The sequence below is a fragment of the Rhodnius prolixus genome, unplaced genomic scaffold, assembly GCF_049639745.1.
Source record: "Rhodnius prolixus isolate KJV_2025 unplaced genomic scaffold, Rpr scaffold_14, whole genome shotgun sequence".
NCBI classification, from domain to species: Eukaryota; Metazoa; Arthropoda; class Insecta; order Hemiptera; family Reduviidae; genus Rhodnius; species Rhodnius prolixus.
Window position 1 is genome coordinate 8,003,509 of NW_027411594.1, and position 16,493 is coordinate 8,020,001.

A 16,493-nucleotide genomic window follows, 5' to 3' on the forward strand; every position below is an offset into this window, starting at 1 on the left:
ATCTTGTAAGGCGCTCCAATAACTGAGCGGTTATAGGCTAGACCCGCAAAGCTAAGATGTATTGTTGGTTAGTGGATTCGATTTCTAATCTAAACCTTGGATTTTATTTAATGGTTTTAATCTTGTAAGGCGCCCCATTAGCCGAGCGGTTAAAGGCTAGACCCGCAAAGCTAAGATGTATTGTTGGTTAGTTGGTTCGATTCCTAGTCTAAACCTTGGATTTTATTTAATGGTTTTAATCTTGTAAGGCGCTCCAATAGCTGAGCGGTTATAGGCTGTACCCGCGAAGCTAAGATGTATTGTTGGTTTAGTGGATTCGATTCCCCCGGACTTCAGGCCTTGCATTTTATTTAATGGTTAATGCGAGAAATTTATAGTAAAGTATGTTTGCTAGTCGCCTAGTTTGGTAGTTGGATCTAATGCCCGCCTGAAAATACAAGCCTTACTTTACCGCCCTTAGCGAACTGCGGGTGCGGTACCTTGGCTTTAACCCTTTCTTTGCTTAGATTTTTTGTTGTTTCTAGTTATTTATTTAATTTTTTTTAACACTTAAAGTGAACAATTGTAAATATTAAAGTGATCTACAATTCAGTACAAAATTTTTAACGTTCAAAAAAAGTTTAATGACGTAAATCAGATCAGTAAAAGTTGTGTGAGTGTTCACACCAAATTTGGTTGCACTTGCATATTATATGCATTTATTATTTGCATGAAGAATAACGTGGGTTTTTTATGTATTTCTTTTTTTTTTTTAAGACGTATTTCTTGTGCATATGAATGAAATCTAGTAATATAGAATGTGTTTGCCCGTAAGGGATTTATGGCCCGTAAAGTTTACTATAGTAAAATCATTTTCCCAACCAAGAGTCCCTGACTGTCAGCGTGCAGAATTTATTTTTATTCAACTCCTTCCCACACACCCCCAGACGATTGTAAAGAGTGATAACGGTGCTGGAAATGTATTTCTATCGTAATAACCGGACTGGACATTGTGCACAATATAGAAATACTGTATCCATCCTAGAATATGTAAATTGGGTAGTAAATTATTTCCTGTCCATAAAATTTGATGGGGATTTTTTGTTTAGTGATCCTGTTTTCCTGGAAAAAAGGAATAAAAGGAATTCTTGTCCATCGAATGGTTTTCATCGTAACGAAGGGAGGCCAAATCATGTCTCCAGGATCAGGTCTTCCTCGGGAATAGCCACAACGTTTTCTCGCTCAGAGGAGGCTGATATTTAGCTCAATTCAGCTCAGTGGAATCCCCTAAGTAAGTATTCAGGTCAACAACTTTAATATAAACAGTTTTAGTCGATAACATCCGGCTGGGTGTGAGCCAAAAGTGGGTTTTTTACACACAGAGAGAGAGAGAGAGAGAGAAAGAGAGAGAGAACGCAGCAGATTCTCGTTGTGGTTGTAACGCATTATGAAGCCAACGCTCATATTTAACACCAGTTGGGGGTCAGAAATAAAGGAACAAGGGAGATGCTGCCGATTTAAGAGGAAATGATGAACCCACAGCGAAAACTCCTGAACTAGTTGTGATCAGAGAAACTCCAGACAACCGCAGAACTTCAAGACTTTGTGACTCAGTCTGCAAAAAAATTTCTCTCTCTGTAAACTAGCATATGTCTGGTTGAGGAATATTTTGATCGATATGTGCGACTAATCGAGTTTTTTTTTTTTTAGGATTATAATCGAAATTTCTAGTTTCTGCTTACTATAACTTTTTTAAAGTAATTGCTGTTCATTATTATTGGAGACTGATTCAAAGTTTCAATAGGATGAACAAAATAAATGCCAGTTTTCAGTCGTGATACATTTATTCTGCCGAGCTTTCGAGCTTTAGGGACTAGGTCTTCTTCAGGGCTAGTTTACAAAGTAATATTTGTAAATACATCAATCCATGAAAAGACAAGACAGAAGACACACCAACCCTGTAATGCAAAAATATTACTTTGTAAACTAGCCCTGAAGAAGATCTAGTCCCTAGGTCGAAAGCTCGGCAGAATAAATGTACGTATCACGACTAAAAACTGGCATATATTTTTGCATCCTATTCTTTAAAGTATGTAATGTAAAATACTCATAATCGCCTATTTTTTCAGGCGGTCTTTACGTCCAACTACCAAATTATGTGCCGTGGACGGAGGCGACTAGCGAACATACTTTACTTTAAAAATTCTTGTATTAATACTCTAATTTTTCATTTTTTGGGTATTTTTTTCTCGCCAGATATTTTCTGGGGGGGAACACCTTTATCGGACTCAAAACCGGTATTCCCGGTGGCAACACGTAATTGTGAAACTTTGTGTGTGTGGGGTGGGGGAACGTTTATCAGTTAGCGGAAGTGTACAAAAAACTGTGGCTGTGTCATGGTCACGGCCGTGTGTTTTACTTGAATACGTTTGCGTAACGGGTTATATTTTTTATATAAAATATTTTTATTTATGTATTTAGGATGAAATCAAGGAAACAAATCGACGATCGAACACAATCTATGTCTATACAGTCCGTTGTCCATGTAGAAGCGATTTCGTCATCCACTTGCATAATTTCAACCGCCCCAGCTGCAGATGTACTGACACCGTCGTTGATCCGCTCGGCCGCATTCATTCTTTTACGTACTCGGCACAGCTTGACTCGGTCATATGGTGTTTTATTATTACCATTCGATTGTTCTTGAGAAGCCCTTTCCAACCGTATACGATCTCTGTGTTTGGTTTTGGCTTTTCGATGCGTATAGGCCGACATTATATTTTTATTCTAACACCTTATTATATTCACTGTCACTATTTTACACTAATGTTTTATATACAATCGATAGATTGTGACGACAGCTGACGATTAAAACTTAAACGGACATCATAGCTTCTTCGAGTCAAAAGTTATACTAATTGCAAATCTCGATATGCAGCAAAATGATCTCAAAATGGCGGCGCTTCCCCCTCCACCGCGCGCGATGCGTCACAGTCCTCGCTTATCGTAATGAATTCTTTGATCCTTTAGCTATCCAGTGGTCTAATTTAATTTTGGATGTAGACGATAGATTCGAAACTAAAAATGCCAAACTGTATCCCCCGATTTTGTTATCATTAGGTTTTTTGGATTGCCTCCATATGATGGCAAATTTAAAGACGTATTCACGTCAAAATATCTAAAAGTAATTACGTAATAAAACATCAAAACTAAGGAGTGTGGTGGTCAAACTGCGAAATAAATATTTATTTGGGTCGCCGTGGTACAGCTGGAGTGGGTGGGGGTGGAATTATTAGAAAATAAATTATATTTTGTGGCTTAGTGACCATATTGGTGCATATTTATGTAGTTGTGAGTGTGTGTGTGTAGAGCTGTGTGTGATGTGTTGGGGGTGGTTACGCTCTTGGACTCAACAATCATGTGTGTATTTCTGTCGGAGGGGGGGAGGCGAGAGCCAGCCACAGCCTCCTCTAGTTGGCCGGCGGTCACACGTGATATAACGTTTGGTCACGTGCCCATAAAGGCTCAGCTGGTCACGTGATCACCCTCATGAATATCATGCTACGACTAGTTTAGCCCGTCAGTCCTTCTGAACACCCGACCCTACACCCGCAACATGTCCTCCCCCCTTACACCCGCAACATGTCTTCGTCCATCTTCAGGAGCTTCTTTTTTTTTTATTTGCTGCGATCTCATCACTTTCCTTCTACATTTCTCCAAGAACAACAAAACTATTGTCTTTTTTGGTCTTCTCCTTATCCTTCATAACATACATTCTTAAAATGGAGAATACGACCTTTCTATGTTCTACCTCTTTCATTGTGAAAACAAAGTGACGAAGAACTGAGACGGAAGTATTGCAAAACTTGTGGTGGCTGTGAACGTTCAAAATTTACTTCTAGGAATGCGTACGTCGATCTCATCTATTGGTCACACCATCCTCCTGCACGGAAGGATGCAAATTCTTGCCTTGCCAGGTAGTTAGCCTCCTCAAGATCTAGCGCCAAAACAACATGACGTTATTTCCTTCCGAACTCTTTACCACATGAACCCACCGCTTTGATGGCAACCCAAATCCCTGTACATCATCCTGTCATAGTTAAGCCGCCCGCATCTTTCTACAGCACGGATTACCGCCTGGATTGCTCCAGTGGCTCCTCAAATCCCAATCTTTGGAAAACAATCCAACCCCTGTCCTCTCAGGAGTCCTTGATCGCATGCACTGCACGATCTCTTGTACTGGGAACGATTGGATTCTTATTTCCCTTAAAATTAACTAACTACTCAATAAAGTTAATGATAAAGATGTAGTCTCTTTATTTTTTTATTTTTTGTGTTGTAAGCTGTACTGATGTCAACATCTAGAGGTTATTGGCGCCCTGAGCTTTTTTCAGTGCACTGCCGGCCTCCGGACAGTGTTCTTTCATTACAAACAACACTGTCCATCACCGGACAGTAAGCTTCAGTAAGAGAAAATCTAAGGGTCAGCAGCTGGGTTCGAACCCGGGACCTCCGTTTGGGAGTCCAGTAAGCTAACCGCATAGCTAATCCCTTCCCTTAGATGTTGATGGTGGTAAAATAACGCCACGTAAAGGTGATTTAAGTAGCTACTAATTTATAGGTACCAGCAGAATATTGTGATTTGATTAGGAAGGCTGAAGAGCTGAAATAGAATAAAGGATAATATTACTGGCTAAGAGTAGAAAGGCTAGCATTAACACTAACTTAGCAACGAGCATAGTTTACAATAACTAACTAGAGTAATAGGATGAAAAAATAACTGCCAGTTTCAGTCATGATACATTTTTATTCTGCCGAGTTTTCGACCTAGGGATTAGGTCATCTTCAGGGCTAATTTACAAAGTTTACAATGTTTTACATCATTGGCTGGTGTGTCTTCTGTCTTGTCTGTTCATGACAATATATAATATATTGTAAATTAGCCCTGAAGATGACCTAGTCTCTAGGTAGAAAGCTCGGCATAATAAAAATGTATCATGACTGAAACTGGCAGTTATTTTTTCATCCTATTGAAACTATGATTCAGTCACCAAAAATAATGAACAATAATAACTAGAGTAAGGCGCCACGGTAGCCGAGCGGGTTAAGAGGCGAGACCTGCAAAGCTAATATGCATTGTGGTACTGGGTTCGATTCCTGGTCTTGGCCTTAGATTTTATTTAATGGTTAAATGAGAAATAGTAAAGTACGTTTGCTATTCGCCTCCGTCCACGACACCTAGTAAATGGTAGTTGGACGTTAAGCCCCGCCTGAAAAAATAGGCGATTACTTTACTTTACTAATAACTAGAGTAAACTAAATATAAACTATTCCTAAAAGAATTGGCTAAGCTGAATGACGGAGTAGAGTAAGGTCGTGAAGAGAGTGTAAGAATGAATCCTCAGCGAGTGAATGTAATGCCTTAATGCGATTGAGTGTCCTTATATACTCTTGGGAAGCTTCTATTGTTCTGAGCCATACCTGGCTTAAACCCTTCTAAAAGAATTGGTTGAACTGAATGACGGAGTAGAGTAAGGTCGTGAAGAGAGTGTAAAAATGAACCTCAGGGAATGAATGAAATGTCTGAATGCGCTTCAGTGTCCCGAGTGGTGGTCTGGTGTCCTTAAATACTCTGAAGCTTGGGGCAGCTCCCATTGTTTTGAGCACTATCTGGGCTTTAACCCTTTAAACCCTTCCACAGCCTCTAATTACAACTTTTGAATTTCCTAATTCTGGGACACTGTTTCATTCATAAAAATAACTTCCATGGAGGTATTCTAGAACGTCATTTCTGTCCTTAAAAGCCATTTAATATGAGTGAAACCATACTAAAGTGAACTAATATGTTGCAGTAAAAACGGAAGTGGCAGCAATGCTTACAGAATACGGGAGCCCCCTGAGTCACGAGAACGTGAGCTTTATTTTTGTAAATTCTGTTTATTGGAATTATTCATTTTTGGAAAAGATCATAATAGGAACCATTTTCTTTTTTTGGTGGGGGAAAACCAACGCAATAAATAAAGTAAATATCAGTGAGTGAATGGCCTTCGGAGCTCCTCTCTCCGGAAATATTATACATAAAACAGGTTTCTCTTCTTTATCCTTTCATACACACACGGGAAGAGCTATGTGGGTGAATGGGATAGATCCTTAACTCTTATTTCATCGTTCAACGCAAACAGGGCTTAACTGGATGACATTTTCTACCTGTTTACCTCACCCACACATGAACCTAAGTTATAAATCCATCCAGGGTGGATTTATTTAATGTAGCCATTTTTATACGTATATAAAGGTGTTTCTAGCCAAGTAAGAGGGATTTCCCTTGTTCCTCAGGCATTAGGAAAGAGAGTTCTTCACCTTTCTTCTTACGTCAGGATGAAGTTTCTCCACTCCAGCGGAAGTATTATTAGATAAATGAAGAAAGAAGTAGACGGAAAACCGAATTTCTGGGATTACCATTGAATTCGGTGGGAGTAAATACCCACATTACTAGTTTATTTTTTTTTTTTAAAAAAAAAAACTTCCTAAAAGAGGACCGAAAATCTGATCTTAACATCTCAAAGACGTCTTCATCTTAAGCAATTATGCCGATAATAACTAGAAATATTTCTTAAGAACAGATCTCTCAAAGATTAGCTTAGATAAGAGCGGTGGCACTGTAGACAATGGAGGCTTATTTTGCCGCCCCCTGGTGGCTGTAATGGGGGGAGGTATCTATCCAGAGTGTTGCCGCTTTTACATTCTCTTACTCCACTAGTAATCGGGAACATCCGCTTTGAAGGCTCTTCAGTGCGGGGGGAAAAAACCCGCAAGAAGCTGGAGAAAATAACACCGTATTTTGAGAAATATTTATACTAGATTGAGAAAATTGTCCAGAACTTGCTTTCTCTTGCGAAATAATAAGATGAATACAAGCGAAAATGAGGCGCCCCATTAGCTGAGCGGTTATAGGCTAGACCCGCAAAGCTAAGATGTATTGTTGGTTTAGTGGATTCAATTTCTAGTCTAAACTTTGGATTTTATTTAATGGTTTTAATCTTGTAAGGCGCCCCATTAGCTGAGCGGTTATAGGCTAGACCCGCAAAGCTGAGATGTATTGTTGGTTAGTGGGTTCGATTTTTAGTCTAAACCTTGGATTTTATTTAATGGTTTATAAAAGAAATTTACAGTAAAGTAAAATATGTTTGCCTACACCTAATTGGTAGTTGGACGTAAAACCTGCCTTAAAAAAAAGTTTGCAATTACTTTACTTTTACTTTACTTTCCAAGGAAAAATGAAACAAATCTTTATAGAAATAAAAATCATTCCCTGGAGTGAATTTTCCATTCAAGAGAGCTGAATCTAATTATGTAATCTACATTTAATATTCATCTTGAGCTATATTTAGAAAGGGAATGAATAAAACCTTAGTAAGTCTATTCACATTTCCCTTCAGCGTCCCATATTCAAAGTAAATACTCTTAAATGCAATGAATAGTAAATCTAAAGTTTTATCTGCGTGTTATGAATGAGATTGGAATCCTACTGGAATGATCCACTGAACTCTTACAGAGAATTAAGTTCCTCCCTGGAATGATGTTAGCGGTTTTCCATTAACTCCCTAACGTGTGTAAAAATGACTAAAGAAAATCTCAAAATAAATAAATAAATACATAAAAAATAAATCAAATTACGGTGCCACTTTATCCTAAAGCTTATTGTAAGTGGCACCAAATTCTAAAATCAAATTTGATGCACCAAGTTGTTTTTCAATTAGTTATTACAGTAAAAGCAATTAATGGTACAAGACATTAAAAATGAATTTTACAATAACTAATAAATAATGCTAATAACTTCACTTTCATTTGGTAAAATAAAAATAAAAAGTTTAATTAAAAACAAGATTACAAAGAGCTTAATAAAAGCTTACTAATTAAAGCTTAGATTTATTAAACTCATTCGATATCAAATGACCCTAAAATATAATTTTTATTTAACCCATAAAACCCTATTAAGATATTTTATTTTCTTCTAATAAAACAATGTTCAAGAGAATTAATTAGTAATTAAAAAACTCAGCTGTTCATTGCTTTTAATTACAAACAATTAATTATTTACAAATCACCATAAATTAGGGCTGTATCTTAACCCTTTTTTATCTTTAAACGAACAGCATAAAATTACTTTTTCTACTTTTCAAACTAAAGATAAAAAAAAACTTAAAACTTCTGCAGTAGTACTAGAATATGTTTTCAAAGGTAACTAAGCGTTTGGAGAAAAAACAAAACAAAAATAGTTAAATTTTCAAGCTAAGAAGGATTTCTTTAAGTAATCTCTAAGTAATGGATCACACTCAGAACTGTAGGCACCACTGTAGCCGAGCGGTTAAGAGACGAGACCTGCAAAGCTAATATGCATTGTGTGGTACTGGGTTCGATTCCCGGTCTCTAGGCCTTGGATTTTTATTTAATGGTTAATAAAAAAAAATATATACAGTTAAGTAGGTATGTTTGCCAGTCGCATTTCATCGTACCAATTTTTATCAAAATCGGGGCTAGATTCACAGAGTAACTAGTAATAATAATTTTTGAAGGGGGCCTTATATACATAGGGCTAACTCCTCTCCCATTCGATGTACAGCGTCGAGACTCACAAAAGGTACATCTACATAAAATTCTGAATCGAATGATACCTCATTCATGAAAATCGGTTCACGCGTTTAGGCGCTACGTTGTTTACAATAAAGGTAACAACAAGAACAATTTCTGAAAATGCCGTTTTTGCTCATTTTCGACAACTTTTTCCTCGAAATCTATTTCACCTATGTTGTTGGAAAAAAATTACAGTTACAAAGGAGGATTTTCCTCTATATTTTAAAGAAAATTTGGGAATATAATCTTTTATAGTAAAAGAGAAAAAAATTATCAAAGTTAGGTGTTTTTCAACGTTACGCTTTTTCGTGCAGTTTTTAACGATCAACCCTTATACAACTGTCCTACCGGAATTAGTTTTAATTAATACCCTTAAAATGAATGCTTTTTCCCTTTACTCACTTCTAATATTGTTATCCATAATATCTGAGCAAATACAAATTCCAAATCAGAAAAACACAAACAGAAGTTATAATCAACAAATTCTTCACGTTAACATTTTTGTATTGTAATTCCACCACAAAGCAAATAATGCAACACAAATTCCTGGTCTTGGAGATGAGACAAATAACACTAATCTAACCCTAGTTTTGTTGGTTATATTAGTGTTATAGTTGGTGGTAAAGGTTATTAAGTTGGTCGTAAGTGTGCCATCTATGAGCTAGCTTCGTAACTTCTTTCAAAATTCAAAATCTACAGCATCCAAGGACTAAATTTTTAATGATTCTAATCAATTTTTTGCTGGTATTACTTTGATTTCGTTTTATAAAATATTCTCAGTTGGAAAAAGGTTAAATATTTATTTTCTCACGCACATTTTATACGAATGAATTACTATCGTGTTATGTCATAATCATCAGTTTAAATTTCTTTACAAATTCATTTTATTTATTTAAATGTAATAGATATTAAGCTTTCAACTTTTTTTTTTTGTAACAATTTTAAGGAAAGTACGTAACAAAGCAGAGTTAATTAGCAATTAATTTAGCACTTGGTCCTTCCTCAAAATATCTTAGTTTAATTTAAACGACACGGCGACAAGAATATTGCATTTCCATCCATTCGCTGAATGAAATACATAAAATCTGAACACTCCTAAAACTGTTGTAAAATATTTAAATCTAAACAGTAAGATTGGGCCCATTGTTAAGCAATTGTGATTGTGGTACCATTATTGTTGGCAATACCCATTGATTCCTCCCGGTCAAATGGTCAACATACCCTGAATTGATTTCATCCACGTTTAGATTAGGTCATGCACATACACATTTGTGTTATGTTGTACTATGGTTTGCAATCAAAATTACCCTTTTAGCCTTGGCAATCAATAAAGGCACCAAAACAAAGCTGGAATTTTCTTACAAATTACCTGTATTTTCTTATTCATGAGTTCCATTTTCATGAGTAAATTAATTTTCCAATTTTTTTTTTCTTTTAAAGTGGCTAATTAGGACTCTCCAAATGGGAAATCAAAAGAAAATTCTGTAGTTACAGTAATTACTGTGTACAAAGAGGTTTTCATGATTGTAAAAAAATGATGTAAAAATAAGTATAGTCCATTTTTTTAAATTCATTTTCAACATTTAAGTTCACGCTTCGTTAATTAGATATAATAATAATAATTCTGTATTTTTACAATATTACATATTACAGGGAGTCGTCAGCTTCGTACATTTTTTGTTTTGCATTTCCATTACAAATAAATAAAATTGAAAATAAATTAATAAATTTACACTCCTTTTGAAAACAAATTATTGAATGATAAGCGAGTAAATATATAAATAACTTCAAATAAATAAAGTAAAATTAAATAAAATCTCTCAAAATAAATTTGCCTCTTTCTATTAATTACAACCAACATATAAAATGCTATAGATTTTAATTTATTCAAATCGAAGATTATTAAATAATTAATTATTATTAATAAATTCGTTAATTAATGTATTGTGGTACTGGATTCGATTTCTAGTCTAAACCTTGGATTTTATTTAATGGTTTTAATCTTGTAAGGCACCCCATTAGCCGAGCAGTTATAGGCTAGACCCGCAATGCTAAGATGTATTGTTGGTTAGTGGGTTCGATTTCTAGTCTAAACCTTGGATTTTATTTAATGGTTTTAATCTTGTAAGGCACCCCATTAGCCGAGCAGTTATAGGCTAGACCCGCAAAGCTAAGATGTATAGTTGGTTTAGTGGGTTCGATTTCTAGTCTAAACCTTGGATTTTATTTAAAGGTTTTAATCTTGTAAGGCGCCCCATTAGCCGAGAGGTTATAGGCTAGACCCGCAAAGCTAAGATGTATTGTTGGTTTAGCGGGTTCGATTTCTAGTCTAAACCTTGGATTTTATTTAATGGTTTTAATCTTGTAAGGCACCCCATTAGCCGAGCAGTTATAGGCTAGACCCGCAAAGCTAAGATGTATTGCTGGTTAGTGTGTTCGATTTCTAGTCTCAACCTTGGATTTTATTTAATGGTTTTGATAAAAGAAATTTACAGTCGCCTCCGTCCACGACACCTAATTGGTAGTTGGACGTTAAGCCCCGCCTGAAAAATAAATTCGTTAATTAGATTTTTCCCCCAATTCCCTGTGTCCTGTTTTTCTTGCTGTTCCCTACAATTCCCCCTTTCTTGATCACACCTTTCGGGTTTCTGTTATCTACATATAAGAACACGAGTCGGTGAATTTAAATTGAATTTTAGGGCTTGCCGAAAAAACATCTCAGCAAAGTGGCGTTTGGTTTACTGATATGAATCAAAAACTTTATTAGCCAAAGGCTTAGTTTTTCTTTAGAAGAAAATAAGGGAAATTCTCAATGAAAACTACATGTTGGATGTAAGTGTTTCTTTGAATTATTTAGCTAGCTCCAGAATTTATTGACTAAAGTCAATCAAATAGTTGATAATATTTTCTTGATGAAAAATTAAATTTCTTGATTCAACTTCTTTTGGGGGGGCTTTCGTTGAATAATTTCACTTGTAGATTTACTTCGCCCTTAAATTATTAATTTAAACATAGAAATTGTAAATTAATTTTGCATTTAATTTCAAAATTGAAACTAGACAGTAATAAAGTTATAACTGATTTCAATTGCATCCATCATTACGATCGATATAAGGGATTCTAGTCATCCTTTGCATGGAATTAAATTCATATCCAGAATGATCTGCATTGGAGCAGCTGGAGTTGATGGTTTCCAGTAAACATTTGGTTATATTGAATCCCAGCGCCATAATCTGGTCTATTGGAAATTTACTAAGAATTGTCTGGTGAGACATCTAGTAATTGTGGGATACACTCTCCCCCAAGTCTTTAAAGATGGTAAGTCTTTAATCTGGTGGGGGCCCTTTCAATTCTTGTATTTTTTTTTAAGCGCCTTCAGGACCTCTTACCGTTTAACAGTTTCGCCTAGATGTCTAATGCCTCTAGATAATGTTCTCCAGTTAATTTCTTATATTTTTTTTTCTTTCCTCTATCCACTTGTGTGGGAGGATAGCGACAAAGATAATTAATCATCCAAACGGAAGTGACATGAAATCAATTCTTCACATTTTTGTTTTTCTTTATTTCGAAAATAGCTTCAATTATTTTTTTAAAAAAAACGTGGCATATTTATTGCACACATGTAGCGTTTTTCTGAAACATTTTTACAGGAGAATTCATTTGAGGGCATTTGAGGGGGGGGGGTAAGAATGGGAGATGGGCTTTCCTCTGGGGGAAAAAAGCAGGGCCTCAGCAAATTGGTTATCCAAAGTGCTATTGAGTACCTTAAGTAGTTTTTCGAAAACAATTTCAATTATTTAATGAACTTTTACATCTATTTGAAGTGCTTTTTTTCTTTTTTATCTCAAACACTTAAAATCATTGTAGTACGCAGCTTTTTACAGGGCACTATCCATAATCAGACTGTGAGGCTGAAAGGCTGGATTCGAACCCCGTGATCTCTGGTGGGAATCCAGCACCCTTACCACATAGCTACTACCTTCCCTTGAAACATTTTTCTAGGATTCCTTTCTTTAAGCATGGTTTTTTCTTTCTTCTTTTTGGCATTGACTTCCGGTATACAGCCAGCATCGTCTAGGTGCTTATCACTAGAATATCACTCACTCTCCATTCTTACTTATAAATACATTCGCTTCACACATTCATCCCTCTACTATATACAACTATTTACATACAAACTTACAGCTAATGGATGGATCAGTACTCCTATATTCCTGCCATCCTTGTAGCTTAACCTGAATTAAAAATAAGCATGGTTTCTTCAAAGAATAATGAAGTTAGAAACCCTCATTTTAAGAACTCCCGGATTTTCTAATTGGTTTTCTTTAATCTTCTGTGTCCACCATTGCGCTCTTGGTTGTCTACGATTAGTTGTACGTTTTTCCTGGAAAATTTTGATTAAGGGCTTTTCTAAGAGAGAGCGGGGGATGATTTTTACTTTTGTAGATTTCCCTTTACAGTAACATTTCAGCAGAACGTCTCGTCCTGGGTCTCTATGTAAAGGAGGGTTGAATGAGTTGCTCTAATGCAGAGTTTAGAAGGAAGTTTTACAACCGGAAGTCGCCCTTAGTTTCTTTCTATTCTCCCTTTTCTGATTCTTCCCCACAGTGTCTCCATTATGAAGATGGAATCCAGTATCCTTACCAATGAGTTAATTCCCTCCCTGATGGTTATTATTATTCTGAAATCAGGTCAGCATGATATGGTTCTATTATTGTTCTATTTTCATAATTTATTATTAAGAGCATTTATTTGATTTATGCAATATAATATTATCATGAAGTGAGAGCACGAAACAGCGGAACTTGCGTCTGCAGTATCCAAAGAGCGGTGGAGGATGGATTCCGGGCGCTAGTCAACTCTAACTACTATATTTCATGTCCAGAACAAGAAGCGAACCCTCCTCCATCCGAACAGTAGAACGTTCACATCCTATTTTGATGTTGATTTTGAATGCGGAACTTTGGGAGTGAATATCATAATAAATCACTGGAAAAGGATTCCCAGTATGTGTAGCCGCTTGCATCTCCCAGTACTATTCCACAACACATCTCTAGCTCTGAGGGGAGGGGGTTCTTCCTTAGACGAGCACTACCATACAGCTGTAACCCGAGATATGCTGTTTTGGATTTAATGTCGACGATGCTTGGAATCGAGTAAATGCAAAGGTTCTACTAAAATTTGGATTTTAGATATTTACCCTAAATATATGTTGTCAAGTGTATCTGGAGATGATTGTGGATAGGCAGGATGTTGCCTTAGGCTTTAATTAAGTTTAGCATTACGTCATCCTTTAAGGGTATTATTTGATCTGGCTATTAATTGATAATCCATCGTTGGTTAGATCTCACATTTAATTTAACTCGTACAGTTGCGCACGACTTTCTTGTACTGCAAATCTTGAGGAATTAACAATTAACATTTTTCTCAAAGTGTGATTTTTTTTTTGCGTTTATTGCGCTACAATCAGCGCGTTAGCGCTATAAGTAACAATGATAACAGTGAACAGTAGAAGTAAATGAGTGGAGAAGTTACCCAGTGGTAACACTCCAAAACATTATATGGTTAGTCACTCTCTTCACTGGAGAGGAGATCACGAGGCCACTGTCGTTTAAGACGTCTTGTCGGGTTGTCAGGAAGAGTTCTAGAAGCAGAGATTCTGGAGCTAGAGGATTTATATGAGGATTGCAGGCTGAAGTGGAGTTTTCTGTATCGTGTTTTCAGCGACTTGTGTGACTGAAAGGAATGTTAAGATCAGTGTGTATAGTCCAGGTTGGGAGACATAAAATGGAGCGTTTACAATAGTTCGTAGTATTTTAGATTGAAGGGACTGAATCCTTACGGAGATTGGAGCATTTGGTTGAACCCCACAGCTCTATTCCATAAGCCCAGATAGGGTTTCAAAATAGAAGTGGTATAAATTAGTCTTTTGATGTCCAGAGAGAGTTTAGATCTATCGTCTAAGAGTCTTTTAAGTAGTCGATAGCTTCTGTTTAGTTCTGTTCTTTTAAGTCTAGTGAGTTTTTTTTTTTAAATATTCAATTCTTATCAATATTTGTTCAGATTGTAAAACTGTTCCTAACACTGCAATGACACGTTAGATGGAGCCTACCCCTGTCCGTTCTCGTAGTGCACTATAAGTACAGTGACCATTCGTACTGTTTTTGGCAGGACAGTACTGTTTTTTAAGACGCTGTCCTTTTATTTTTAAGCATAAATGTCCTGATTTTTATTTATTTGTACTGTTTTTCAATGAAATTTAAATTATACTCAAATTTAATTTTTGAAATGGAAAAATATAGTATAAATGTATAATAATTAAGTTCGCAAATAATGGTTTAGAAACAATTTTTCTATGTACATTAACTTTGGACGAACCTTTAGCGTAAAACACAACCTGTTTTACCGATAGAGTAGACTAGTCGACTAGTGTAAACATCGATCGCTAAACGTTACAAGAGTTACTATTTACATTTTGTTACTAATTAATAAGTGTACAGTTCAAGTAGTCGCTCAGTTTCGGCTGAATATGGACCATTGTTTTGTAATAGCCGACCTCGTGTTAATAAACGTATTATTTTTTATAGGTTTTTTTTTTGCTCCTTGTCCTGTTTTTTGATACAAAAATAATGGTCACCGTAAATATAAGGAATTTTCTTTAAAACAAAGAAAAATGCTCAAATACTCGTTCAGCCTCTTTCGGGAAAAAATAAAACAGGAAATTGAAAATAAAAAGCTTCCGATAGGGAAACTTTGATCGCGAAGTGACGTAGTGGGGGGTATAAATACATTCTCAACTTCCTGCCATTTTGTGACCGAATCATTAATCCCAGGGGAAGAGAGATTATTGCCAGTTTTGGTAATAATTTTTTATGTATACATATCGTAATATACACGTAGGTTAGATGCACATTATGCTCCTGAGGGCCAAATGAGGGCTGCCCATCTATTTTGTCCAGACTAGGCCCTAAAAAAAAGGGATTAGACAAAGTTAAAAAAGAGAAAAAGTACCATGCCCAAATCTAGGACAACATTATAAAAGTCTGTTGAAGGTTTTTAAATCCCAAATTGCTCCACTGAGTATAATTTAATGGAGGAGGTAATTTATGTGACTTGAAGTTTGGGGGGGCAACAACAACATCACAAAACTTGTATTTTTGGGACACGTACGATTCATGAATTAACTTTTTCATTTTTGTATAAGGATTTTTTTTTTTTTTTTTAATAAGGTTGCTTGAAAAGTCCTGCAGGATCTTGTATTCAGTGGAGTAAATTCGTATATTTGTTGTGTTCTTTCATATGAGCGGGCGGGTATTAGGGTCTAGTGGTCAAGAGCGTGGCTTTGCAAGTGGAAGGTCCTTATTTCGGTAAAAATTGCATGCTTAAATTGGTACATGATAAAGTCATGTGAGTGTTTGTACATGATTTCTAAAAAAAAAATCTTATACATTACAAGTTGCAAGTAAAGGTATTAATCGAATCATTAAATCAGACAAGAGTTATCGATTGGAAAGGTTATTATTAAATAAATTGCGTAATATAGGAAAGCTGTATGACTATATGTGCACTGTTTTGTGATATTCATGTAAATTGCGTCCCTGTTTTTGGAAGAGAAAATCTCTTAGGGACGGACAAATATATATTCCCGAGTATAAGGCCCCCCCCCCAAAAAAATACATCCGTACTGCGGTGCGTAGTAACATGGAGGTGACAGAACAGAGGGGGGGGCGAGCGGGCTTTGCAGGCCAACAGCGGATACAATTGCTATATTAATATTTAAAACTAATCCGGTCAGAGTACCAGGGCCCCCTCCCGCCAAAAGTTGGACCCTAGGGAATCCCGGACTTTGGACGGGGGTTTTGGGGGCGGCCGCCCCACCC

At 36.2% G+C, this 16,493-nt stretch overlaps 1 protein-coding gene across 4 annotated transcripts in view; it reads right to left on the reverse strand.

Moving 5' to 3' along the window:
• The window catches only part of LOC141451801 (fasciclin-2-like), a 383,077-nt gene that overhangs the window by 220,106 nt on the left and 146,478 nt on the right, over window positions 1-16,493 (reverse strand). For 2 of the 4 annotated variants that reach the window (XR_012457108.1, XM_074123471.1), the window contains exon 1: window positions 9,016-9,172. The exons of 1 other annotated variant lie outside the window; for it this stretch is intronic. Coding sequence is in view for 2 of the 3 variants with exons in the window: in XM_074123471.1 (XP_073979572.1) it covers window positions 9,016-9,034 (19 nt within the window). In the remaining variant the exon portion in view is untranslated. Of the gene's footprint in view, window positions 1-9,015; window positions 9,176-16,493 lie in introns of those variants that run through there. One more of the 4 variants, XM_074123474.1, reaches the window with a different exon arrangement.